The sequence below is a fragment of the Enoplosus armatus genome, chromosome 10, assembly GCF_043641665.1.
Source record: "Enoplosus armatus isolate fEnoArm2 chromosome 10, fEnoArm2.hap1, whole genome shotgun sequence".
Taxonomy (NCBI): Eukaryota; Metazoa; Chordata; class Actinopteri; order Centrarchiformes; family Enoplosidae; genus Enoplosus; species Enoplosus armatus.
The window spans coordinates 1,681,097-1,708,616 of record NC_092189.1 but is presented as its reverse complement, the minus strand read 5'-3'; the positions used below and the strand labels follow the sequence as shown (position 1 = coordinate 1,708,616).

Genomic DNA, 27,520 nt, shown 5'->3' with positions numbered 1-27,520 from the left:
TCTTGTAGCCTGTATTTGGATGGCGATGAGGATCTCACAGTAACATTGTCTCCAATTCGTCATTGCCAGTGGCATTTATCAAGTCAGACACCCGTAGGGGTAAGATTTCATGGTGAACAGGCTGGAAGCTTGCTTGCGTAGTTTCGAGTTGTAACAACCAACGCTGGTAAACCAAGAGGATGCAGCTTTAGTTTGCCCCCAAATGCAAACTATCACATTTAACCCTATTCTACGATAGACCATTATTTTGCCAACTCCAAGCAGATGAGCTATGTCGTGGACAGTCAAGCCTGCTAACACATAATTATCCATGGGTACTTCGTGGTACCCATGGGTACTGCTCCACTGTTATGGGAACTTTGTACAAGTTCAAGATTCACACTTCATTCAAGTTTCCGGAAACTATAGGGTCGATCTCCCGGTTTGCAGTTTCAGAGCGGCATGGTGGCGCACCCCTGGCATGGTGGGGCAGTGGTTAGCACTGTTGCAGAGGTGGTAGAGCAGGGTGGAGCGGGTTGGGGGTTCAATCCCCTCGTCATGTCGAAGTGTCCTTGAGCAAGACACTGAACCCTAAAAAGTTGCTCCCGATGGAGACCAGCAGCTCAGTTGCCATCGGTGTGTGAGTGAATTGGTGAATGAGACTTAGCTGTGAAGCACTTTGGGAACCGTGAAGGTTTTTTCGACTTTGCCTCCACTCAAAATAGCAGTCTGGACAAGCATTTTCAGCCATGTCACCCAAAACTCTTAGATCTCTTGCAAGTAATCGCCATTGTACATCCATTGCTAGTTGCATATAGTTGCATATAGCTTCTCCTTGTCATTTCCGGAAGGCTGTGCATTAGCTAGTAGTAGGGAGCAAGAGAAGAATAGTCTGTGAACTCTCACATAGATTAACCAATGTGTGTGTTAAGCACACCATCAAGGAACACCCTCTCATTAACATATGGGTGAAGAAATACAGATATCAATAAAAGCAGAAACAAATACGTAAATAGGGAAATAAATAAAAAACAGAAATAAATGTAAACAGAAGGGAGTACTTTGGGAAATAAGTAAATATGAAAATAAAAGAATACAAAATTGTTTGTCGAATAAATACATATTATTTATTTATTCTTTTATTTTGTGACTATTTATTTATTTTCAAATTAACATGCACATATATTTTACTACAGTTTTTTCCTATTTTTTTTCAGTTTTATCTATTTATCATAATTGCAGCTTTAATCCTCCATAATTGATTGGGTCCACTGTGGGCATCATAGAGAGAAGACTTCCCTTCTAGTCACAATTATGTATCATTTTGTTGCGGCGTTCAAATGTGTCAGGAGTCTTGATTCCATTATTTCCGATAGTACCTGAAGGGGTCATGAGATATCTAACCTTAGCTAATCGCCTCCAACGGAAACCAGCTGAGAGAAAGGGTAGAGAAGACAAGATGGCGGAGTGAGTGGGTTGCGCTTTGTACAGACGGCTGCGACCCTTGAAGTTTACCGAAAACGCTCTTAAAGGACTGAGTGAAAAAGCAACAATACCATCGGAAGTGTAATTAAAAAGGCAGTTTCTGCCCATCAGCACGGAGGACGTCCGGGCATTTTTTTTTTTCCGCGGCGGTTCTTGCGACAGCGTTAGCTCGATGCTAACGTTAGCCAACGTTAGATTTCACTAACTTAGCTGCTACTTCGAGGTAGCTAGGTGTTTGTTGAAGGCCGTAAGCTTTTTCGGATTTAGTTTTTGATGTATATACTTCTATACAGACACGGTATTCCGTGAGGAGGTTTTATTTTAACAAAGATCCACTGTAGCCGGTAGCATATGAATAAAGCGAATAACACCAGGAGAAATCTATTTTCTAACTTGCTTGTTACGTTAGTTCGATAATATTGTTTGGAGTAACAGATAGTCCATACTTAACGTTACCCTCATCAACACCAACTGGACATACAGGACTCTTGTGTTCTGCTGACAACTGGGCTAGACTGCCACACAGAATTTCCTAAAGTGAATCGGGCGGAGATTGTCATTTGGTGGATATTATGGCGAGCAGCAGTGGCTCCAAAGCCGAATTCATAGTCGGTGGAAAATACAAGCTTGTCAGAAAAATTGGATCGGGATCTTTCGGTGACATATATCTGGCCATCAACATCACAAATGGAGAGGTAAGTTAATTTACTGCATCATGGTCTAACGTTTCATTCGCTTATGTTCTTGTAGGAAAGTTGGTAGCCAGTGTTCCTACAAGAACACTACGGTGGTCAAGGTATTTGAGGCAGATTGCAACATAGCTTTTGTAAGTTGGCAAGTCTATAGCTTAGCTATCAAGCTATTACATTGATTTGGCTAAAGCGGCTACACAATGCATTAATTGGCATTATTCAGTTTACGGCGTGTGCCAAGATGATTTGTCGTAACTGGCGCAGTGACATCAGAGCTGTTTTAAAATAAATTCTACTTTTTGTGTGTGTCTTTTTTTTTTTTGCAGGAGGTAGCTGTAAAATTGGAATCACAGAAAGCCAGACATCCACAGTTGCTATATGAAAGCAAGCTGTACAAAATCCTACAAGGTGGTGTCGGGATTCCACACATCAGGTAAGGGTGATACCTTTCACGTCGTGCTGTTGTTACCGACAATATAGTGACACGTTTTTATTATATATCAGTGTCTATATTGGTGTCGTAAAGTTTGCTTCGAGAGAAAAAGACACCTGATGTTAAAGTGGCAGCAACCTTGTTGGTATTAGGCCTGCTAATCTGCCTAACGTTACTTGGTCTATTCTAGCAACGACATATTTTCCGCGAACGCTTTAAAATCCCGTCGTGTTTTCACCTAACACCTTCTGTTGTTTCGTATCAGTCCCGTTTTCGCCCCAGATGTGCACTTTTATCGCGAATAACAGCTGTTAGGGTTGAGGAAAAGCAACTATGTGGTTGGAAATGGCCGCTCCTCTTTTGTTGTGTTAGCTCCCAACATGTCCTCCTCTACCCTGTTAGAAAATGGCGGCGGCGCACAGAAGCGAAAACAACAATCCAAGCCCCACGGTAGAATCGTGTTTTCACCGCGTGATTTCAGCCCTTACGTGGCCTTGTACCGTGGAACGGATCGTACAATATGTTTTGTTGTGTTCAAGTAACTGTTAACGGTAACGTTGGAGAGACACAAGCTGTGCCTCACTTCCACAGTGTATACAGCTATAGAGTATACACTATGTACTAGCATTGATAGTATGTTGTTTACCATTGTGTTGTTAAAATTATGGCTTGGCGTGTGAAAGTGATGCAGTGCAGCACACATGTGGAGCCTGTGGTGTAATATTTACTTGTTTATTTACTGGATACAATGAGAATGTTGTGTGCATGCTGCCATTGAGGAAGACAGTAATGGCCTCTTGATGTACCAAAATGGAAGTACAGTGAACCTCATATACAAAAGTCATTCATAACCAACGCAAGTCCATTTAGCAAACAACAAATCTAATAAAATGTTAATATTTACTTGTTATGTCCTACGGCCTTTAGCTGAAGCTAAAAGTTGCTTTTGCTTTCCTACTTTTATTCGGCCCTTGAGTGGAAGCTCTTAAGATGACGGAGGTACCTGTTACAAACCATAGCTGTCCACTGAGAATATCCGTGAATTGATATACTCACCATGAGCGAGCCCTGTCGCGTGTGGTGCCCTTATCTCTGTAAGTAACATTATATAGAGTATGGGCTAGACCTGCTCTATATGAAAAGTGCCCTGAATTGAATATATTATCGCACCTTTTGTGTTAAATTACCATATCTATAATATATATACCATATTTACAATATACAGCTCCAATAAAAAAATACATTGTTTCACCGCATTGAATCACAGTGGATTTGATTTGTTTGTTTTTTTTTGACGTTGATGAACGGGGGCAAAAATGTGAAAATTAGGGATGCACACTTTAATTGTTTCATGATGAAGTGATGTAACCAACTCTTATAGTTTACAGAAATCCACACAACTGGGATTTGCTTCAGGGAAAATACAGGTGTCAATGTAGGGGTGGACAGTATAAATGATATAGAAAGCACACCGGTATGAATTTACCCTATGGTATGAATCTGGACTATAGTGTGCTGACCGGTAGAGCCCTCTTTTGCTTGGGGGGAAAAAAAGTCCCAAGATTCATCGCAGGATTCGTTGTCATCAGCCTGCGCCAGCGAATTGCCTGGAAAGCGCGAGAGCCCTTAGATCCACGGTCGCTGTTGCTATCCGATCTGTACGTACTGCGCACGTGCAACTCTCAACAGAGATGAGAAGGAAGTGAGATGGCTCACTCGTTGGCTACTTCCATCATAGCTTCAGGGGGAAAAAATGTGTTTAACTCAGAATATTATTTATCAACACTTTGTTAAAACAAGTTTTGACTTGCAGTTTGATGAGGTATATGATATGAGTTTATATGGTGACTTAAATGTACATCACATCTATAAGCATATAGATAAATAAATTGATCAGACCACAAATGAGACAAGAATTAGCTGGCTCTGCAAATCAGGCATTTTCCAAAGGCTGTCCTTAAGAGAAAAAAAACGACATAACAAATGCCATCACTGAGTACTTGTGTAAGGACATGGTTCCTTCTCGAATAGTTGATAGGAAGGGCTTTACTATGTGAAATATGTCCTAGTAATAAAGTTAGTAAGTACAGTAATAGCTGCCATGCACTTGCCATACCAGTGCTTTACTGCTTCAAAAGCATTTATATTGAAATTTTAAGGAAAAACGGGTATATCGTGATATATGTTACTGTCCGTTCTTCAAATTATACTGTGATTATAAATTTTAGGCCATACCGCCCTACGTCAATGTAAGACTGCAAAGGCTGTACAGTTCTGCTTGATTTGAATAAGCTTTCAGTGTGTTAGAAACTCTAGAATAGTGCATTTTACATTTCTGACAACCTATTTAATATTGCTCTATATTGTCTTGTTGTTGGAAGGATTAGGAAGAATTAGCTGCATGTGTACATGGTAAATGGCTCACAGAGACAGAGAAACAGACAGAAAATACCAACGTTTGGCTGGTGTAGATTTGCCTCCCCATTCTATATGTGGCTAACATGTGTGGCCATATTCAGTACACAGTACAGCTGGCACATGGCTGAATAGAGACAATGACTGTGCAGCCACTAAGGCATGATGACTTGGTTGAAACCTGAACTCTGAACACACACATACACCTTCTTTACACATTACACCTGCTGTGTAAGGTAACCCCTGTCATGGATATAATCACACGTGGGTTGGATGCCAGTTGTGCATTTTTGTGTGCACCACATGGCCACTGTAGAGTCCTATTGCCAGCAACTTAAAAGACTTGTTGTAGGCACCAGGAAGTGAGTTGGAGTAATGGGCTGTAAAACTAGTGGGGGGCAGTGTTAATAACAATAACTTATGTTTGTGGCCTCTGCGTGACATTTGGTGAGCACATTGGCCCACACAACACTTTTTCAGTTGGTTTTTGAAGCAAAGCGTTTCCACCTTTTACTGTAATGCAAGCAGGAACTGTTCATTGAATCTTTGCACTGGTAATACTGGTTTCATGTTGCCGCAAAGCCTTGTTAGAGCCTGTCTAACCTGCTGGTCCTGCTGCCCCTCCTCCACTCTTAATACAACCTGGCTTACCTTTTTGCACCACCGATCATAGTTTCTGTAGTTTCCCCATTCTTGCTCTCTCTTTTTTCACACTGACTCAACCCTTTTATGCAGTTTAAGGAACCGGGATCAATGGTGAACTAAAATTTGAAAAGTTGAAAGAACTCTGGTCCTTTTCATGGTGTAATGCACCTTTTTATAAATCAGTGTTGGCTAAGTGTGCAAGTATAGCTGAACTTCCCATTCCCCACACATCACCAGCCTTGGATATTTTAGATTGAAGATATTTACCATGTTTGAGTAAGGGTAGGCTTTGCCTTTCAGCTTGTGTCTCTGTATGGTTATAGCACAACAGTGTTAGGATTTTTGCCAGCAGCGGCAGAAGATATTTGGTGCATCTGGGCTTTAGACACACATTTGTACACAGTTATAGGTGTCGAATTATGTTTAATAAAATGCTACAAGGCATATCAAAATATAACATTTTATTGAACAGATGATACAAATAAGGTTGAATCAAATCATGTAAAATCAAAATCTCTCTCCCCCAATACAACAATCATGACAGGAAAAGTCATGCTTGTAGGAGACTGGTGTAGATTATTGACCTCCCTGATGTTAGTTAGGTTAGTTAGTGTAATTGCTGCAGTAGTAAACACTAATAACTGTTTCCACAATACAAAGAAGTTTAGTTAGCTAATCAAATCATGACAGAAAACCCAACATTTTGACCGCAAATTGATCATCGCTTTCAGTGTGTTTGAGTTGGTATCGTGTGGAATTGAAAAAAAAATACGACTCTCAGATAATGAGTGGCAACACGGTGGTGCAGTGGTTAGCACTGTCGCCTGAAAGTACAGGGTTCTGGGTTCACACCCTTTTTGTGTGGAGTTTGCATATTCTCCCCTTGCCTGCGTCGGTACTCCGGCTTCCTCCCACAATCCGAAGACATGCGGGTTAGGTTAATTGACGACTCTAAAATGGCTGGTAGGTGTGACTGTGAGCATAAATGGTTGTCTGTCTGTATGTGTTAGCCCTGTGATTGACTGGCGACCTGTCCAGGGTACCTTTGCCTACCTTTCGAGCTGAACGTCACTGTAATATGGAGGTAGATGGATAGCGAGATGGGCAGCTGAGCCTTTGTTGAGGCCAACCAATAACAGACTGCTAAGCGGCGGCAGTGTCTGGGGGTGTTGGATTTATAATTCTCGCTTGTCCCGGACTCTGCCTGTTTAAAGTGAGATTAAAGGGAGGTTTTATATAGCAGCTGTGCTAATCAAAATCATGCATATGGGGAAACACTGCAAGGGCCATGCACCAGTAATTGAATTGGAGCACATGCGCAAGTGTTGTGCACTTTGCCAACTAATAACACTTTTATTAATCTGAGAAAATGGACTGTCTTTGTTGTTATAAAGTGTACAGTGTCTCCATGAATAGCTTGTGACATTTCTCAGGCTTGAGAGATTTTTGTGCTTACAGTTAAAAAAGTAAAAAGAAATTATGGCCAAATCACCAGTAATGGCTAGTCTTACCCGGAATTAAAAAAAAAAATACACTGTTTTCATTATGACAGCTTGAAGCACATTAAATTGTAGACTAGAAAATACTAGAATGGCCAACAATGGCATGCAAGCAAAAAGGCTTTAAAGGGGAAGTTACTGGTTTGTATTTCCATTTCACTCCTTACAACTATGAAACAACATAGCAGCCCGACTCAACCGAATGTTGTAATTATCCGTTTAATAAAAACGCGTGTTGTTGAAATGTGCTAAATTTGTTGTTTGCAACGTCTGTTGGTACTGCTCTGTACTATGTTTGCTTCGAGGCTTGCTTCTATCTTTTGAGTTTGCCCACCTCCTCAGCTGAAGTATTTCCACACAGAGCTAAGGCTCTGCAGCTAGCAGCAAACTAGCTTACAGCCTGCGAAGCAAGATAGTGAGTGTGAGGAGGTGGGGCTGCCGTTCCAGTGATGGGGGGGGTGTGGGGGTGTGTGTGTGTGTACATAGTTTATTGTCAAAGGACAAAGGAAGCATGGCAGCATATCTGATGAAGATAGAATCAATAGAAATAGGCATTGATATTACATTTTTAGTATCTTTTTATTATGAACAGATTCTAATCACTGAACACTGTAATCCGTCCCACTCTCTGTTAAATGATTGACTGTTAAACCTGTCCCTCCGGAGACGCTAGGACAATTGATTTGTTTTAGAACAGCCACATGTCCCATGCACTACCACTTTTGGGGCAGTCTGATCACAACGTTCACTCCACTTGTTCATAGGAGGCCTGTTGCAATGCACAATAAAATGTGCGTGTGTGTGTTTTATCCCATGCGTGAAGCACTTTGCATCTGTGTGTTTTTAAAAAGTGCTATATAGGTAAATAAGTGATATTTATTATTATTTTGTTATTATATTTAATATTACAGTTTGGTGTGTTACTTGTGGCGCTGCGTTGTGATGGGTTCAGTAATAAACCAGTCAAAGTTGGTTTTGACGATTCACTGCTTTACATGTTACATACTGTATAGTCATTTCAAGTCAAGGATAGTACTATAATTTGGTTGACTCCTGACATTTGTCTTTCATACGTTATCTGCTCTGTGACTTGTAGCTCTCATAAGGAAGCTGACCAGTGTCAGATCTATGTTCCACCCAAGAAACCTGCTCAGGCAATGCGCTGTGATTGATTCAGACTTGCGCTGACCCACCTTCATAATATCACTATTGTGTCACCAGGTGGTATGGCCAAGAGAAGGACTACAATGTCCTAGTCATGGACCTGCTTGGACCCAGTCTGGAGGACCTGTTCAACTTCTGCTCTCGCCGCTTCACCATGAAGACTGTCCTTATGCTGGCAGACCAGGTAGCTAACACTTACACACCCTTCATTCAACCCCCTGAAGCAGGGAACGTGCCCGAGGAACATAGTTTAAGCAAAGTAGTAGGGCGGTGCCTCCTCTCAGCAAGAAGGTCCCGGTTCCAACCTGCTAGCTTTTGTCTGTCTGTGTAGAGTATGCATGCTCTGCTTGGGTTTCCAGTGGATACTCCTCCCACAGTCCAAAGACATGCTGGTCTGGTGAATAGGCTTTTTTCACAGCAGACATTTTGACTTTGTCATAGCAGGAAAAGCAGCACAGTTGTAACTAATAACATTAATAAGGGTTGTGTTGACCGTGATGTTGTGTATGTTGCTACATTGCCTTGGCTTACTGGGATATTTCAATCAATGTTGTTAATTAAACTTGTGGTTTTCCTGCTATAACGCATCAAAGTGTCCTCTGTGGAAAAAAGTCTATTGATGACTCCAAATTGCCTATATTTGGGAATGTCTTGTGTGAACTCATCTATCTGACATCACTGGACAGGAGAAGCTGTTTGTTTGCAAGTTGAACTGATGAAACCACTTTCATTAAAATGTAAACACATTTCAGTATGTCACAAGGAGAATTGGGAGCACGGTAAACAACTTTTGTTACATATTTAACCTTGGCCTTCTTTTCGTCTTCAGATGATCAGCAGAATTGAATATGTACACACAAAGAACTTCATCCACAGAGATATCAAACCAGACAACTTTCTTATGGGCATCGGCCGTCACTGTAACAAGGTAAGACCTGTCCAGGTCCTATACATGCTGTAAGTATGGGTTATTGAAGGTCTACATAGAGCTGTAGGCAGACGGCTTTATGTCATGATAGCATTGTTAACTCGACAGTAGTGATTCCCAGCCGATCTATAAATTTAGCTTTAGAAATGTTGATCATCCATGGTGACGCCATGTCTATACTTAACACTTATAAACGAACCTTTTCACGGCTATGACTTGACCCACCGTCACTGCTGTTTCAGAAAAAGCTGACGCACTTTTATCACTTCTTTTGACTGACGGCAACATTGCGCAGTCACGACACGGCAACAACCAATCATCCTTATTATCCTATACTGAAAAAAGGTTATCTAATCTAAAAAGGAGCGAGGACATTAACTATCGCAATTAGGGGAGTGCATTCATGGTGCAAACTCTATGAAAGAATATCCTGAAATCCCGAGTTTGAAATACGTTTGCACCGTTAAATAATAGTACAAAGTAATGCTAATTTATCTTGTGTCACCCAAAGTCAGGTTTTATTTAAAACATCAGCATTATCAATGTTTACATCGTTAAGTATTAATATTGATCAATATGAAAACATGTTACGGTTAACAAATGTCATTACCATATCATTTTTTTTAACAACATCAAAGTGTATTCATGCACGCCCACATGTAAATCTTAAAGAACAGATGTGCATGACAGTTACAAGACCCCTGGTTCGCCAGTTATCAGTAGAAATCACATGTGACCTTGGAACTATAAGGTTCTACGTGCATCCGTAGTGGTTTGGAGATATTGAGCTTCAAAGGTTTCACATCCCAGATAGCCAAACTGACACGCAGCAAAGTTCTCATTTTTCAGAATTACAGGAACCCTAGAGGCCATCTACCGAGACTAAATGTGTCGTAGTTATTATATTAATAGAATAGAAAAAAGTAAATAAGAGGCTCACCCCTAGCACCTTCACCAGGACTCCAATCCAAGATCAGCTAGGCGCATAACGTTAAGCCAAGCTTTTAAATTGATAAAGTTGAAAATGATTCCTGCGCAGAATACCGGTATACCATACAGCATTTACGTGACATAAATGACATGACAAATAACAGTAACTTTGTTAGGAATCATTTTAACAATATAACTTAAGAAGTCTTGACTGGCTTACCTTGAACTTCTGCTGCGGGGCCCAATGAAGATCTTGGTGACGAGTTAGAAGAGTTACCAGCGTGGTGTATAAACTTTCATCAAATGCTATGATATGCTATATATGTTACAATATAATACTCGCAGCAGCTTCCCATTCTACATCATGTTTCGTAAAGGCTGACACACAGCTGTTATATAATGATGAAACCAGGTAGACATACAAGTTCAGTGTGTTACATTGTGTCATTTTTATTTTTAGATTTGAAAAGGGTATTTTAACTACTGACAAACTTTTTTAGTGAACTGACCCTTTTAAGCCTGTCAAATTGATGATCAAATTGTTCTCCAAATGTTCACCATCCACTAATATGCCAATACAAAAGGAAAAAGATAAACTCTCTGCAACAAAATATCTATAGGAAAGGCCAAAATGATCAAATTAAGACCCTAGTTACAAACAAGTGTTCCTTAAGTTATATAAACCCCTTCATTATAAAGATGATTCTTGATGTAACTTAAAGGTTGCGGTTTGGTGCAGCCCAGCTTCTGTGTATTGGGCTGAAGAACTGATTTTGCATGCTGGACACTGATGCTAGTTTTCTAGCTACCCACACAACAAAAACATTCAAGCAATTTTTTCTCCTTGTGATGTCATTTGTTTGCGTCTGGTCAGAGGTGTATATTGCTGAAGTTGCCTGAAATTTAAAATGGAATATTCTGTGCCCATTATTATTGAGCCCTTGCAGACAGGCAACGTTTGGTTAAGTTAAAGCACGGGATGTATATTTTACCAGCTTCCAAAAGGAATGGTGTGCAACCACAGCCCAGCCTCCATTGATGTTTCCCTGCTCACTGATGTAGCATGTGACAGCATTGCTGCAGCCAGCCTTCCGCCCCTGACACTGCAGCCTAGCGCTCTTTGTTTGTTGCAGACAAACCTTACAGACAAACGTTTATTGACAGGAACGCTTCAGGCTAATATGGAATATTTTAAATGCAATTGAAATTGTTTGAAGAGAATTGTTTGATGGATTATTCCATTCTAGAATCAATGGGAAACATCTTGGCAAAATAATGAATTTGACAGATGGGGTCACTTTACAGCTGTTTTTACCTACTCTACAGTGGTACCACTGTATACCATGAAGCAGAAGAATTGGTCCATCTTAAAGCAAATTGTGCTTACTGTATGCAACTCGGAAGTTTAAACACAAGTCATAATGCTTGGTCTTAAAATACTGCAGCTGTCGTCTCTCCCACTCAGACGCAGAATATACAAGCATGACTGGCTACTAACTGGGGTCCTCGCTGTGTGTTCAAGTGAAGAACTGATGCAAGCATTTGTTCACTCAGCTATTGTTGGCGGGAGTTTTTTCTGAGGACTGCTTGGTGTTGTCAGGGCCCTCAGTGACAGTCAGCATATTCACTTTGTACCGTAGAACAGGCGATGTACAGATGGGTGACAAATGAAAGGAAAAGCCAACATGACGATTCATAGTATGAAGTCAGGCCACCACACGCCTTCAGCTCCTTTGTGGAAGGATGAACACCACTCCTCCACAAGCTAGTCCCTCATTTATATATGTCACCTTTTTTTATTTAAGATACCTTTTGCAAGGGAGACCAGAAGTTAGAAAGAACAACAACCATAGCCAGACATAACAAAATGACATACAGCATCAGAGACAGTCACAGACATCACGATATAGATTTGAAGATGAAAGTTTATATTGTATAATTTGGTCTTATGGAGATGGTGGTGGAGAGCATTGTCTTACACAATGGTCTGTAATCTTCTCATAGGTGTACAATTGGGTTGGGATCTGGTCACTGTAAAGGCCGCAGCATTTTATTCACATCTAATTTTCACACCCACCAAAGCATTCAGTGAGCCGTGGTGCACGGACGCATCTGCATTTCTTATGTTTACTCTTTTATTCAGGTTTTTCCTCTTATTTGTCCCCCCCGTCTGTACGTCTGCTCAGATTTTAGATGGGGACAACTTACAAGCATGGGTATGCCACAAAGATCTGACATACCACAATGTTAGGCTGCATTTAATCTCTCGAGATAAACTGATCACTGGATGAGGAACTGTTGCAGCTCGAGTATCTGCGTACTCAAAGACATTTTCTGCCGTATTTATTGATGTCCATGCCAGATACCAGATAATCACTATATAGTGTGGGACATGAATTTCTTGAAACACGGAATAAACATAGTTGTAATGAAACCAGTTCAACTGCTGAAGCAAACAGAGAAAAATGCGTCCCGCAATCACATGACAGTTTTGTGCAGTTGCAGGGCATGGCGTGTTGGATGGCATTAGTTCTGTCTATGCATATTGTAGGCATTGAAGCCACATGTGGTGTGTCTTTTGTTGCAAAAGGTTTTACCTGTGGGAACGTTCTGCCAGTACTAAATGTAGAGGGAGCAGAACTGTGTGTTCAGTATGTTGTGTATGAAGCAAATGTAGATGATCACTCTCGGCTGAAGAAACCAGAATATGACTGTATGGCTCGGTTGACGCGTGTCGCTCTGTGTGTTGAGGTATTTTGCAGGAATGCTTAATAGCACTAAGGACGTAACGGTAAAAGTCCGCTCATGGTTTGGTTTGATAAACAATACAGGGCTCAACGTATGATAGACTCACAAAACTTTTCGCAAAGTAAATTGGACAGCATTTCTTTATTCCTTCTTGGACATAAAATGTGCAAATAATTTTTTTTTACTTTACCATTGATTTCATGGTAATAGTCATTTTTCTCGCTGTCTCTGTGTGAAATGCAAATGTGGACTCTTAAATAAGTTAAACAAGTTAAACAATGTGCGTCAATGCTTTTTGTATTATGAAAAATTGTGCAGCAATATATTTTTACAACGCTAATTAGCATCAGCATTTAAAGAGTACCAGCGCTGATATTGGGGGAAAAATAATGCTGCTCTGTATCTTATTGCCCAGTGTTGCCTCTCAACTGTGTGGTGGTTAAATATTTTATATTCAGCAGGCACTTGCAGTTGATGCTTTGATTTGTAGTGAGCACACTGCTGTCTTTACCTTCAAATGTTAGCATGGCAGACAAGTGGCAAGCAAGATGTGAGTTTTTGTACATTTTTGCTTTAGAAAATATATTGTTGGGCAGCTCATGTTATCTTACATACTCTCTCTGCTCCTGATTTTTTTGTTACCATAACGGCAACACATACTTTTGTAGTGATTTGCATCATGTACGCCCCTGGCTTAGGTTAGGCTAGGGCTGAGTAGTAGCTCAGCTGGTCTCACATGCTTGCTTTGTAAAATGGGTCTCAATACATTAGTCCATGTTTTAGCAAAGTTAACAATATAATTTTGTAAATATTGTTCTGGGATCAGGCCCCAGAGCAGTGCTGGAACCTACATGTTTCGTTTTGGAAGACAAATGCAGGACACAAGCTTGTCTTTGTAGGGACTTTGTCCTGATGCTGGGACTGCTGCTATCTGGGTACCATTCTTTCATAGTCTGTGTAACTACACAGGTACTTGTAGTAGTAATTTGTGCTCCAGTACATGAGTGTGTGTGTGTGTGTGTGTGTGTGTGTGTGTGTGTATATTTTTAATTAGTTGGTTTCTAAAATGCTAACAAGCTCTGCAATAAACCAGCACATTATTTCCCAGCTAAGACAGACTGTTTTGAGTTCAACTTTGGTAAGGCTACAGTACGTCAGATGGCGTCTTAATGTGATACAGATCATAGCCAGTGTAAGATAGTCAATTAATAGTCTTTTTTTTTTTTTTTCTTTCTCCAATACTAACCCAACTCTAGTACAGATTTAACCCATTGTCTGCCTCTTGTTTCGTTGCCTATGATTTTAAGTTTTTCGTGTAATCAAGAGAGTTAGTGCTGGCCTGTGAACAAACTGGTTAAAATCATATCAACTTATGGCAAACACTCTTCAGGCGCCTGGTAAAGCTGTCTTTGTCAGATATTTATATGCATTCTTTGTTTTGGAGGATGGACAACCATGGGCTCTTTACCATCTGCTGCCCAAATCCCTGTCTCCCCCAGGTCTTTTCTGAGCCATGGTGTTGCCTGTCTGCACTGGCCTTTATTGTCACTGTCAGACACGATATTGAAATTTCAACATCTCCACGTCTCCAGAGACACTTTTGGCTTCTTGTTGTACAGGGTTGATCTTTCCATGGTTGTCCTGACAGAAGAAAACCACAGTCATGTGGTTCCTTCTCGACTGATGGCCAGAATGATCATATCTGTACCACAAAGATTGAAAGTGGATTTTTTTGCCTGTGTAGGTCCAGCCTTGGATGTACAGAAGGAGGTGCCCATCCTAGCTGTACGGGACACTGTTAGTTGTATCAAAGGGAGCAAACCATGTGGGTGCAACCAGAAGTGCCTGTTGTACTCATGCTAACTGTGACTGAAGGTGGATAGAGGCTGTGTGATTTTGACCCCTGCCCCTCTACTGTCTGCCCTAGTGTTTAGACTCGTCAGTGGGGAAGAGGAAAAGAAGCTTGGCTGTTAGCTCTTCTCAGGACCCATCTTTCTCAGGATTAAACCAGGTGTGACCTTTACCACAACACCAGCTGCCTCACAACAGCAGTTGTCGCTTTGCAATCATACCTAACTACACTGGTTTAAAGTGAATCAGACCACCAGCACCCATCTTGCACTCATAATGCCCAATGTTATGTACTCCTCCACCCAGTGTGCACTTCATTAACAGTGGGAGAGCAAAGCAGACTTTCCATCAGCGTTGCCTAGGGATTAGCTATTGTCTCTATTTGGGTCCCAGTCCCTCTAATCGTGCTTAAATGGCTTCTTACCTACATCAAAAGCCACTTCCTGTCTCTATCTAATGTGATGTTTGGCCTGAGAATAGTGAAAGTATTTATTCAATGCAATGATTCATATTAAACTAAAATCAAACCTGATCTAAGGCAATATTGAACTTGATTTAACCTGATCCATATATCATTAGAAGCTAGCTGACTAAGAGAATGTTATTATGCAACATATAGAAAACGGATAAAATAATAGTATCACGTAGACAGTACAACACGTTATATATAAAATGTATATATTTTATTATTTATATCTATTTGCATGACTCCTTTCAAGAGATTCCGTCTGAGCTGAAAGCTGCAAATTAGATCAGAAAAAAATAGAATATGATTTAGTAGGTAATAGCAAACTAACAAACAACACTAAAACAATTATTTTTAAAATGCCTGTCATGGGTGTAAAGGCGTATGGCTCACATTCTAATATCCGGTGGCAGGATAGTTCCTCACCTGTATCCTTGTGTGGGAACAATTCAAAAGAGGCATTGGAAGACGGCGTTTTGTCTGTAACATTAAATGAAACGTAATCTTTGATTGAGAAAGTGGATGTCATTTACAGTTACACAACCAAGTAAAAGGAATCAGGTCAGTTTAGGTGTCGAGTCACTCACTAAAATACAAAGGGAAGCTTCGCCGCTGTGAAGCTGCTTCATCAAAATCTGAGTAAAGTTGTAAAAAAACTTTCATGTAATCACTGCCAGCCCACCTAAACTAAGGCACAATTTGAACTGCTCATCTGCTTCATGTGAAAATGCCCTTGTTAAAGTGATTTTAAGAGTGGCTACTGTGAGACATTTCATTTGTGAAAAAGAATACGGTCCTTAACAATTCTTTGTCCAGCTCAGCTTAACTTTGAGACACATGGAAAATTAGACCACACTTAAATTCATTGAGCCACAATATTTTCCTCCCGAAGGTTCCTACTATTCTCAGGCCAATGTAAATATCACAAGCTTTACCAGGAATTGGCCTCCCATTGGCTGCTGCTGCTTGTGCTTCTGCTGTCCAAACATGGATTTATTAGGGTTTTTATTTTTTTGATTGATTGATTTTTGCATTTGTTTCAATTTGTGTAAGTGTTAACTGGATTCTCAGTTTTTAAATTAGTTGTTATTTGAATTTTTATTGGTGTTGTGCATGATGAGTTGTTGAAATTGTGCCAATGACCGTACCCATTGACAGCACTGCAAATACATATAAGCAAGCCAAAATTACACAAACTAGAAAGCTTAACTCCACTCAGGGCTTGAAATTAACTGCAAGTGTACATTTAAAAAGCAGATAGGTCCTGATCCTGAAGACGCTTGCATAATAAGTAATCATTAAGACAATACCGGCCAGTACGGTGATGTACTTCAGGTGTACTGGGGAGGAAGAGCACCTAAAATCTCAGAAATGCAGCCTATTCACACCTGGAGTTTGAATTTACCAAAATGTCAAGACACAACATGTGTAAGCTGCTATTCCAGATTGTCTGGTGTGGTCACATTTGGTCGTAGCATGTTATACAATGGACAAGGAATTTCCATATATTGTCCAAAGTATTGTGCTTTGCATGTTGTGGTAGCTTCAGTGTGTGAAACACTTTTTCAATAGGGTTTGTTTTTAATAAAGCTTATAGTTTGGGGATAGGGGACTTTCAGTCTCACTTCTGGTTGCGTTCCCTTTTGACAGTACCTGTTAGGGTTGTAAATCAGTTTTTGTTTTGATGTCGGGCTTTACTGTTTTCCGCTCCAGTTTAGGATGTCGCATCAATAGTTGTTCTTTTAACTTAATGGCAGTAAAGAAGTCCTGGTGTTGAGGTTTGTATGAAAAGACTTTAATGTAGAACACTTTGTAGATGTTCATTTACACTGTTTGCATTTGCAAGCATGGCATATACTATTAAAATGATTTAGGACTCTTGTATGACGGACAGTCATAAAATAGAACACTTGTGTGATCGTATCTTCATATGGGTTGAAGAGGATGAAAACAATCACTAAATGGGCCTTTTTTTTTATATTGACTAAGAACTGCTGTGTTTTAATAGCGGCAGTCTGAACAGCATAAAACCTGGAAGGTGGCGTGTGTGTGACATTCATCTTAAAATGAGATTGCACTGGCTGAACTGTCAGACTTCCACTGCAGAGGTGTGTTCTCAGGACTTTTATTTACACCAGTAACACGTTGCTTTTCACAGTGACTGCCTTGGCAAACATTGACTAGCTATGGGATATGGGCCAACAGGACTTGTCTTTACTATTGAGGAAGGACACAACATGAACATGAACATGAACATGAAGGCAAAGCCCTCAGCCTGTCACGCTGGAACATAAAGTCTTGCCACTGGCCCCAGAGCCTATACGATTGCATTTTTGGCTCTGGAAAGCCAACATATAGCCTGGTAGCATAGCTTTACTAGACAAGTAAGTCGTAGGGAATTGAGTCGATTGCGAAACTAAGCAACCTCACAGTCGATCTTTCAATGGATTAGCACAGTTCCAATTGTACTCCACTGCCGAACCGCTTATCATGTGTTTTAATAACGTCTTTCACAGCCTCTGCACTAAACACTTTTTTCAGTGTGGTCTCACAGCCTAATGACAACAATGTGTTGTAATGGAATGATAATTTTGTATTCCTTTTTTGTTATGTACAGCATCTTAAAAGATTCCTTACTGATTGAAAGAAAACAATGCACTCTCATTGTACAATAATAAAGTTAAGGTAAAACATTTTCACAGAACACATCTGGAAGTTAGCTAGTTTTACTATGATGCTAGGGTACGTTATGAGAAGTGACTTCATTTTATTTTATTTTTTGTAGGGACGTAGTTGTTGATATGACACTTTTCCCCTATACATGTTAATGTCGTCACACGGATCTCAATCGATGCAATAATATTTTTTGACATTCATGTTTTGCAGCAGGACTCAGGTCATAGCTAATGTTCTGTCTCTAAAATGATGAAAATATCTTGAAGTAATGTTTTGCGTCTTCATTTCTGATGAACTTTTGGATGATTGTCACTGTTCTGTGGGGTGTCACTGACGGATAACCGCCATGTGTTCTCTCCCTCTCTGTCAGTTGTTCCTTATTGACTTTGGTTTGGCGAAGAAGTACCGAGACAACCGAACACGACAGCACATCCCCTACAGAGAAGACAAGAACCTGACTGGCACAGCGCGCTATGCCTCCATCAATGCACACCTGGGCATTGAACAGAGGTCTGTGCACATTTAATATTGGATTCTTAAAGAAGACAACTTTCAAAGAAAATCATTTTCTTTTCTTTTTTTTTTCTTTTAAGAGAAAGTAATCAAGCCAATAATTCAATGTGTTTGGGCTTGGTATTTGAAAACATGGGAGCTGGTTTCTCAGCTGAGCAGAGCAACTCGAGCAAGACTTGAGACTTAGCTTTCAGAGGAATCTGTTGAAGTTGCAGTTTATTCTGCTCTTCCCAACACTGGTCCAACAAGCCGTTCACTGTTTGAATTTGCACCACTGTAATAAGTGAGATGTCCACTGCACATTCCTTTTTTTTAGGGCAATGATACCCTGCTTGTGTACTCAGTAACTAACATTATTGCTGTCTGCAGTCGCCGTGATGACATGGAGTCACTAGGCTATGTGCTGATGTACTTCAACAGAACCAGTCTGCCGTGGCAGGGATTAAAGGTATGAAACTATAACTGTGGATCTGACTGACTGTGTGTTGCTTTTTGTTTTGTTATTGTTAATTTTATTCAACACCGAAATGCACATTATAAACACGTTGTGTTTTACAGTATATGGTTATAAGTAATATAAGTTTTTAAAGCCTTGGTAACTTGACATGTCTAAGTCAGAAGCACAGAGGGCAATTTTGCAGTTTTATGCCACCAAGCACTCACATTAATACCAGCTACTACAACAGCAACCGGTGAGCTGTGGCGCCAACATCGGTCGTTACGCTGCAGAAATAGTAATGCAGATGCAGTGGCACATACAGGGTATAAAAAGACAGTATGTTGCTAGTAGCATTGTTAATGTTTTTGCATGTTTATTAGGCTGCCACAAAGAAGCAGAAGTATGAGAAGATCTCGGAGAAGAAAATGTCCACCCCTGTTGAGGTCCTCTGTAAGGTAAGAACATGCTAAACCGGGACAGTGGTGAACGTTGTCCATACTTTTTAATGTCCGCACAGCTCAATTGTATGAATGCGTGTTCCCAGGGTTTCCCAGCAGAGTTTGCCATGTATCTCAACTACTGCCGTGGTTTGCGCTTTGAGGAGGCTCCAGACTACATGTACCTGCGCCAACTGTTCCGCATCCTCTTCAGGTAAACACACACGCACATACTTTAGACACACTTTAGGGGAAAAAAGGCCATTCTTGTGCACTACTTATGACAAAGTTAACTTGAGCGTAAGGACAAGTTTGCAAAGCAGGACAGTCATTATAGGTTACTCCACTCCACATCCACATTACTTGCGCTGGCTGAAATGACCACTTTCGCTACCAATCACAGCAGTGCAGTTCATGTTAAATCCACCACTTTGACAAACAGTAGAGGAGTTTCTCTTTTTGGTCACTGAGTTTATACTGCTGTGCTGTAACACAGTAGAGCGTTAAGTAAAACTGCTTCTGAATCTGGATATATCTCTGGAATGTATATATACATGAACAAAGCAAGCTACATTAAGTGCAGGCTGATTTGTATGTCATTACGATATCTTCCTACTCTTCTTCCACCCTCCTCTTCTCTCCTGTCTTTCTATGCCCCCCCCATCTCTTGCGTCTTTCACTCTGCCGTTGTTTTCCTGCTGTCTTTGTCCCTCTGTCCTTCCATAACCTGTTTCAAACAGCTGTTTGTTGGCAATATTGTGTTGTGAATAATGTGTTTGTGTGTGTTTCAGAACTCTGAACCACCAGTATGACTACACATTTGACTGGACCATGCTGAAACAGAAAGCTGCCCAGCAGGGGGCCTCCTCCGGGGGCCAGGGCCAGCAGGCACAAACCCCCACAGGCAAGCAAACTGACAAACCCAAGCCTAACATGAAAGGTTAGTAGCAAACAGCCAAGCGACGTTTTTTACAGACACCAATTGCTCATATATTCATTCAGTATTGTATTTAGGACTATTAAATATTGTTTTATTCCCTAACCCTCACCCCAGTGCCCCCTTTTAAAAAACAAAACAAAACACTAGAACACTAAATTGGAAATCAAAACCAAATAAAGTTTATTATTCCAGTTGGAATGATGAAGCCAAACAGCATTATAAGTTTGAGGAGGCACCCTAAAAGAACAGAAAATCCCAAACAAAAGAATTTGACACAATTGGTCTGTCTTGCAGAAGCAAAGACGTCCTTGGGGAATTTGACTACTAACTTTGCTGCCGTGCTATTCTGTTCCTTTGTTGGGGCTGGCCAACGGGCTCTCTCCGTTGTGACACTGCTTTAACGCTGACCAACTCACTCTGATCACACACCTGTGACTCTTCTGCAGTCTCTCTTTATTAACATTCCCTCTCCAAACTGGACAATGTTGAAATCTCTTCATTGGTTTTTCCCTCCTCACTTAACACTTGTTTCCCTTGCTATTTGACTGTAACATTAATGATCCACACCTGGTGTCAGGCAGATGGAGAGGCTGTATCCGCAACCGCCCGCTACATACTACCGACAAATGCAGTACATGCAGCACACTGCTTTTCTTATCAGTATGCAGTATGAAACTGTCAAATCGATTGATTTTGCGGTATGCCCGGCCAGGCTTAGCCGGTTTCCAGTTTTGGAAAGCAGAAGTAATAATCATGCAGGTTTTCTGCCCCCCCCCCTGCAAACTTTTAAATGAGGCCTTGTAGATGTAATATGAGTGAAGATTCGGTAACTGGGTCGCTCGTTTCTTGCCTCAAATGTGTCGAGAAACAGATTTTGGTGGACCGCTGAGGTGAAATAAGTGAACGTTTACGCAACGTTAATGGCAAACCACCGCCGGCGCTTTGCATTGTGGGACACAGTATGCGAGGTAGATTGGTCAAATGCATCCTGAAGTTTTTTTTTTCCCCCCAAAGCAGTACAATATGCAGGTGTCTTTTGAGATTTGCTTTTGTTTGCATACTGCATGCTACATTTTGGCCAAATCATTAAGTACTGCTAGTATAGTAGGCGGTTTCGAATGCAGCCCAAGTGTGGCTCATTACGAACAACAACATCATGAAGAATATTGGTCCCTCAGGACTGGAATAAAGGGTACGCCTGTGATGTCACTGTACGCAGACGTTGCCACGGTCACTCCAATGAGTCGCAAACATGAACTCAGGTCTGCCAAAGTGCAGTCACGCGGGAAACGATATGATTGTCAAGCGCCGTTGTACTGACTTCGCAATCTGGTTCAGAAAGAGTTCAAGCACAAGTTCCGACAGCTAATTAGAAGAGAGGCATCTCGTAGTGAAGTGAGTTTTTAAGAGGCCCATGTAACATTAACAAAGCATGTGGGGGCAATTCGCATAAGAATTGCAATTCTTAAGCTCAATGATTTATGAAACTGTTCACAAATTGGTACGTTGCCAATAAAGTTGAGACTAAATGAAAATAGCGGAGCTCAATCGCGAGGGCGCAATGCAGCCAAGTGTGCATGCGCTAGAGTTATCTTGTAGTTCATCAGGTGTTTCGGGCTCGTTCTGGATTTAATAGCTTAATAATTAGCTTTGCATGACGAAAGTGAAGCATTTTGCAGATGCTTTGTACACATTTCACCCAGAGACGAGGTCACCTTAGTGGAATGGAGCACTGACCTCCAGCACTAACAAACACGACCAGCTGACCAACTCGCACCGCAGCACTTTTACAAAACTCCCAGCCAACTCTGGGCAGATGAAGAAAATAACTCGACCCCACAGCCAGTCTCATTTCAAAAGGCTTGTGCCTGCACAGCGTTTTGGATGACGATGGCTTCCCCCCCGGTACTGAAGTTGCAGCAGAGAAGCTGTTCTCCACTACTGGAGATATGGTGTTATAGATATAATGTAGTCAGGAAAAACAGAGGCTACTTCCAACTTCTTTTGTAGGGCTTGCAGGTGTAGTTCAAATTGATTGCCCTGATATTAACAAGGATATTTTCAGAGATATATATCATGACACGGCAAATGAATGCAATATCGTGAAATAGTCAGCAATGAGCTGTGTTCCATTTATTGTGCATTACAATACTTTCACTGTGTGTGTGTGTATGCAACTGTAATGTAATAAAAGTATAACCATTTTGTGGCTGCTGCTTGCTTAGTTGAGACAGAAATGCGTTAAGTGGTAACATGATATGATGTCACAATTTGATTCTGCTGATAAGACACAATCAGCCTTTTGTCCCAGTGATGGTAATTGTAGTCAATTGAAGCAATACATTCCTTGGTGCGTGCTATATTGACAGAGAAGGTGGAGTTCTCCTGCTTGCAGAGAGCCGTGCCGACAGTGCCTACATGTACCAGGATGCATTGCGCACAAGCTTCTGACGTCCACCCAGCAAGCCAAACTACAGCTTTATTGTCCAAGTGAGCTACCTGCTGGGTGCAGCCGATAATAGTTAAACAACGTTGCCAAGCAGACGTCATCTCACGTTTTATGCTTCACGGCGACGTGGCTGTGTGGATCGATACCCGACTCGGTGCTGCAGCTGGCAGGCTTCCAACCCAACTTCAGAGTGGATCGCAACACAGAACCTCCTGGCAAAAACAAAAAGATCTGGTATCTTTCTTCATCAACTGCAAACCCCCCCCCCCATCAGTGGTCAGTGTTTACATTCCCCAGGAGGCGCAGCGCATGGTTACACACATACTGTGTGGAGCGGACGAACCTCGGACTCCTTAGTTATTTTCTCTCTGTGGCTTTAACAAAGGCAATCTCAGCCATGAACTCAAATACAGACAGTCAAACCGACGGGGACAACATTCTGGATCACTGTTACACAACAGCCAACAGTGCCTAATACGCCGTCCCCCCCCGCACTGCACTGGGACACTCTGACCAGGTCATGGTCCACCTGATGCCTGCATGATGGCAGAAATGATAGCTCTTCAAACCGGTTGCGAGGACATCAAAGCAGTGGACCAATGAAGCGGCGGAGGACCTTCAGGCGTGCTTGGACTGCCACCAACAGTCGGGATGAGTTCACATCAGCTTCTGTGAGGACTGAGTTTAGCTACGAACCAGGGTTTGTCGTTGTCATGTCTCACCCCAGTGCGTGTTGGTATAAAGCAGACAGGAAGAAGGGTTTATGAGTGGAGACGGGGCCTGTTCAGAGAGTCAAAGTACAGGTTTAGCAAGTTGGTTAGACAAGCTGAACACAGTTTCTCAGCCAACGGCTCTGCTTCTGTCTGGAGGGGTCTGAGTCAGAACGCTACTATACCGCAGACCTAAAGCCCTCCCACTCCAGGTGGGGTGACTACACAACAATTAAAACCCTACTTGGTGACGTGCAGTATTAGAAATACATTATTAGACACTGCTGTCGCTCTGTTCTGCCGCTTGATGTAATCTTTGATTTCTATATCAGTATATGACAATGACACTGCTTGTTTAGGATAATGTTGGATCCGTAATTTAACGTTTGATATTAAGTGAAAATGAGTGACGTGCGAGAGGCATCATCATACAATCTAGCTTCAGTTCACCGTCTCCAAAATGTACGTACGCATGGGTTCATGAGTTTACTGACAAGTGCGCACAGTCTCCCGTCAAGTTTGTTTTGTATAGACGACGCCTTCAGCTTGGTCCCCCGGCACCTGGACTCCGCGGGACTTCAGCTCCGTGACTGTGTAGCAGCCGAGCGTGCCTGACACCACCTGCAGGTGGATCGCAGGCTTCCTGTCTGACGGGAGGTAGCGCGCGCGCGAGAAGCTGGGGGAAACGCACCTGACTCGAGGACCATCAGCACTGTTGCGCGTGCACCGTCAGTAATCAGTTACGCTCCTGAAGTCCGTGGATGACACCACCCTCATTGGGCGTTTGACGCCGCCCCGTCTGGTGGCCTGGTGCAGACGGAACAGCGTGGAGCTCAGTGCTCTTATGGCAGTGGAGATGGTTGAGGGTATAATTGCCAACTGCTTGTTTGCTGTCAGCATGATAGCAGGAGACGCTGCGCATGACAAGGAAACCTCTCTTTGGGCCAAAGAACATGTTTTCTACGTGGCCCATTTCACCCTCCGCCCTATTTGCTGGAATGGAAGTTATTTCTGTTTAGAATCGAGTGTGAAACGAAACAATAAAGTGACCCTTAAATAAAAGTTCCATTTGTCGAGTCTGTTATGTTGAGCTGCGGGACACGTGAAGCTGGCAGTGTTGCAGAGAACCTGGCGACCTCCAGTCGTGTGAATCCACATGCAAACATGGAAATTGTGTACTGACAAAGCAAAGGCCACGTGTGTTGAATTACTGACGCTGGTTTATCAATTTTAATTTAAGTAACTTTGGACCTTTTTATTATATTGCACAGAGTGAAATACTATAGATGGAAGCTTGTGGTGGCTTCTGGTGGAACATTTTGTTTCTGCTGCTCCGCACTTTGGGTCTGAAAGTTGTGCAGTAAGTTAAAAGCATGAACACCTCCAGTGTGTGGAAGTGATTAGGACCATCTTTCAGTGTGCAAGGCAACAAGACTCGTAACTACACATCACTCGGTTACTTAATGAAGTCAACATGCATTAAGTCTCATTCAGTTGTGCGCAGGGTTTCCCTCTTTGCAGACAAAATTGCACTGTGGAAAAACAGGAAAACTTCTTTTTATGTATCTGCCTTCATCCTGTGGTGCATTTCCAGGGACCTTTCTGTTCCTTCTGGGTTTAAGTAATGTGGCTTGACTGAAACATGCATTGCAACTTGATGTTGTCTCGGGAGGAAAAAAAAAAAATCTGCGATCTCAAGAAAATCTGTGAAGAGGCTTTATTCAACTGGAATATAACTTTCTGCAGGCGCGTTTCAATCAGCCAGACAGTTTTCCCCTGCACCCCTTAAGGGGAGACCCTTCCTCCTCTGCACTGCTTGACCTCCTGCTTTCAGGACGCTAACCTGCCGGTGTGGCTGCTTGAGTCTGTGGGCTTGTGAGCGCTGGTGAACGCCGTGGTAATGACGCTGCCTGTGTTTCTGTCTGTGTGTCTGTAGGTTTCTGAGTGGTCTCTGCCCAGAGCAGAGCTGCAGAAGCGTTGGCGACCAGGACCAACAAGTCTCTCTTCCTGGACAAGCGACAAACAGAAAGTCTGTGTCTCTCCTTCCATAATAACTATCTATGTAATGGAAATGTATAGATTTTACACACGCCTTTGTCAGCTGTGTTATCTATATATTCATATGTATATATAATAAAACTCTGCACTCCGAAAGAAAAGAAGAATGAAAAAGCAGGTTTTTTGGATGTGGAGGCTGTAGCCCCCTGCCCCCCCACCCCTGACACACACACACACACACACCCACCTCCCTCCCCCCCGCCCCTGTCTCTGTCCTCCTTTCAGTGTTGACTTTTTGTAAGGTTTCTTTGGAAACTGAAGTTAAGAAGATAGTCAGCTGACCCTCTGTTTTTCTCTCCCAGTGGAAACATCTCAAAGCATCTCTTCCCCGTTTCACTCCTTCATTATTTCACTCCCTCCTTTTACCAAGCAAATGTTAAAACATGTAAACCTGAAAACTGTTCTCCCTTTTTTTGTTTCTGAAATAATTGAATGATGCAACCCTGGATGTTATTTACTAAAAAAAAAAATCAAAAATGTTGGATTTTTTTTTTTTCTTGTTTTCTTTTTTTTTTTTTTTTTTTTTTTTTTTTCCTATGGTGATTAGGAGTTTGCCTGTTGACAATATACGCAGCTGATGGCAACAGTCAATGGTAGAATGATACTCTGGCTCTCTCCCTCTCTCTTTAGAGCTCTGAATTATTATTATTATTATTAAATCTGTTGTAAAACCTATGGTCTTCTCCAAAAATACCAATAAAAACATGACATAACTCAGACCTCCAAGCACAAGTCATTATCAGTCACCTGCACAATGGAAACGGCCGCCAAAGAAAATGTGAGGCAGCAGTCATGAATGATTCTGTGTGAGTCTTTTCAGGTCAAATGGCTACAAGAAGTCTAAACAACCCCCCCACCCCACCCCCACCCCTATGCATAAGCTGTGTAAACTCCAAAGTCCTCTTCCAGTGCTGCTGTGTGTTTGGTTCCTGTTCACCTGCCGCCAACACACTCGTATGGAACGTTCGATCTAGCTAGCTAACGTAAGTGCACAAGATTGTGCCCGCCCGCCTCCACAGGGTCCAAGGTCCGCCCAACACAGTCTCTCAAAATCCTGTGAGGGGGGGAGTGGGGGACTGCATCTACACAATCACTCATTGTCTCTTCAGTTTGCTGATCAATCGGGAGGCGGTGAAATGATACTAGATTCCCTACAATTATAATACTCGCAATCTGGAACACAGCGGCACGACGTCTGAGGGGGAAAATGGCCGCCCCGTGAATGTGGTGAAGTGGGTGGCTATTTCAGTCGGAATCCTCCTCCACTTCCGCTTTGCAAACTCGACGTTGCTGCTGCTGCTGCTGCTGCACAGTACACGGGATGGATTTAGACGGCCCTCTGCTCTTCCTCTCGTGTTTTACGCTGTTATTTGAAGAGTCTGTGAGTGTGCCGGAGTTTTCAGTTTAGGTGAACTGAAACGTGCCGTCAAGGTAAGAAGCTCCACCCTGCGAAAGAGTGTTAGGGCCAGGTAAGAGGAGGAAGGTTGTATTTACTTATTTATTTATTTGTTTTTTAATTTTGAGAAAGTCAAAATGAGAGTAAAGGTTATTTGAAATGATGGTTACTGCATCAGAAAGGGATTCAAGCTCAGTGGGTTTTGCGCAATCGATACAAAAGGCAGCCAGATTCTACCTGTCCAAGGCTACATTGTTGCAGATGAGCCATAAGTCTCACCTCTTTGTGTGGCTTATTGTCCACGCAGACGTTTGGGCTTCTTCGTCTCCGATGAAGTGCAGCTCTTCAATGGGAAGCGCCCTAACCCTAACCCGCACCCCACGATGTCGATAGATAATATGTCGATGATCTCAATTGACGATTTGGTCAGTTAATCATTAACGACCCCCAGTAGATCATGTTCATCCATCCAAAGGTATCGCAGGATACTGATCCCATGTGCGGACTGCTTTTCGAGTATTGCGTGTGCCTGATGTATCTTTTTCATCACATCAACGAGCTGCACTGGGTGACATGTTCCTTCATCACCATGAACACACACACACACACTGTAGTTTATTTTGACTCAATCCCACACACACACACACTGTCCTGCTGCTCCAAATAC

General features: G+C 42.0%; 1 protein-coding gene across 2 annotated transcripts; it reads left to right on the top strand.

Annotated features, from left to right (window-relative positions):
- The first annotated feature begins 1,418 nt into the window (after positions 1 to 1,418).
- On the top strand, positions 1,419 to 26,176 carry csnk1a1 (casein kinase 1, alpha 1). Of its 2 annotated transcripts, none has more exons than XM_070912870.1 (10): positions 1,419 to 2,159; positions 2,483 to 2,589; positions 8,370 to 8,496; positions 9,142 to 9,240; positions 18,282 to 18,421; positions 18,794 to 18,872; positions 19,244 to 19,318; positions 19,408 to 19,514; positions 20,092 to 20,240; positions 25,336 to 26,176. In XM_070912870.1, the coding sequence occupies exons 1-10, from the start codon at positions 2,037 to 2,039 to the stop codon at positions 25,341 to 25,343; spliced, it is 1,014 nt and encodes a 337-aa protein (XP_070768971.1). In that variant the 5' UTR covers positions 1,419 to 2,036; the 3' UTR covers positions 25,344 to 26,176. The 2 variants fall into 2 exon arrangements, with proteins under 2 accessions (XP_070768971.1, XP_070768970.1); XM_070912869.1 differs by lacking the exon at positions 25,336 to 26,176 and adding an exon at positions 14,846 to 14,929 and having other exon boundaries at positions 20,092 to 20,245.
- The last annotated feature ends 1,344 nt before the right edge of the window (positions 26,177 to 27,520 follow it).

Coding starts and splice junctions, on each gene's coding strand:
- csnk1a1 (XM_070912869.1), top strand. CDS start 2,037: ATGGCGAGCAGCAGTGGCTCCAAAGCCGAATTCATAGTCGGTGGAAAA. Junction 2,590..8,369: donor GTCGGGATTCCACACATCAG/GTAAGGGTGATA, acceptor TTGTGTCACCAG/GTGGTATGGCCAAGAGAAGG. Junction 19,515..20,091: donor CTGTTCCGCATCCTCTTCAG/GTAAACACACAC, acceptor TGTGTGTTTCAG/AACTCTGAACCACCAGTATG.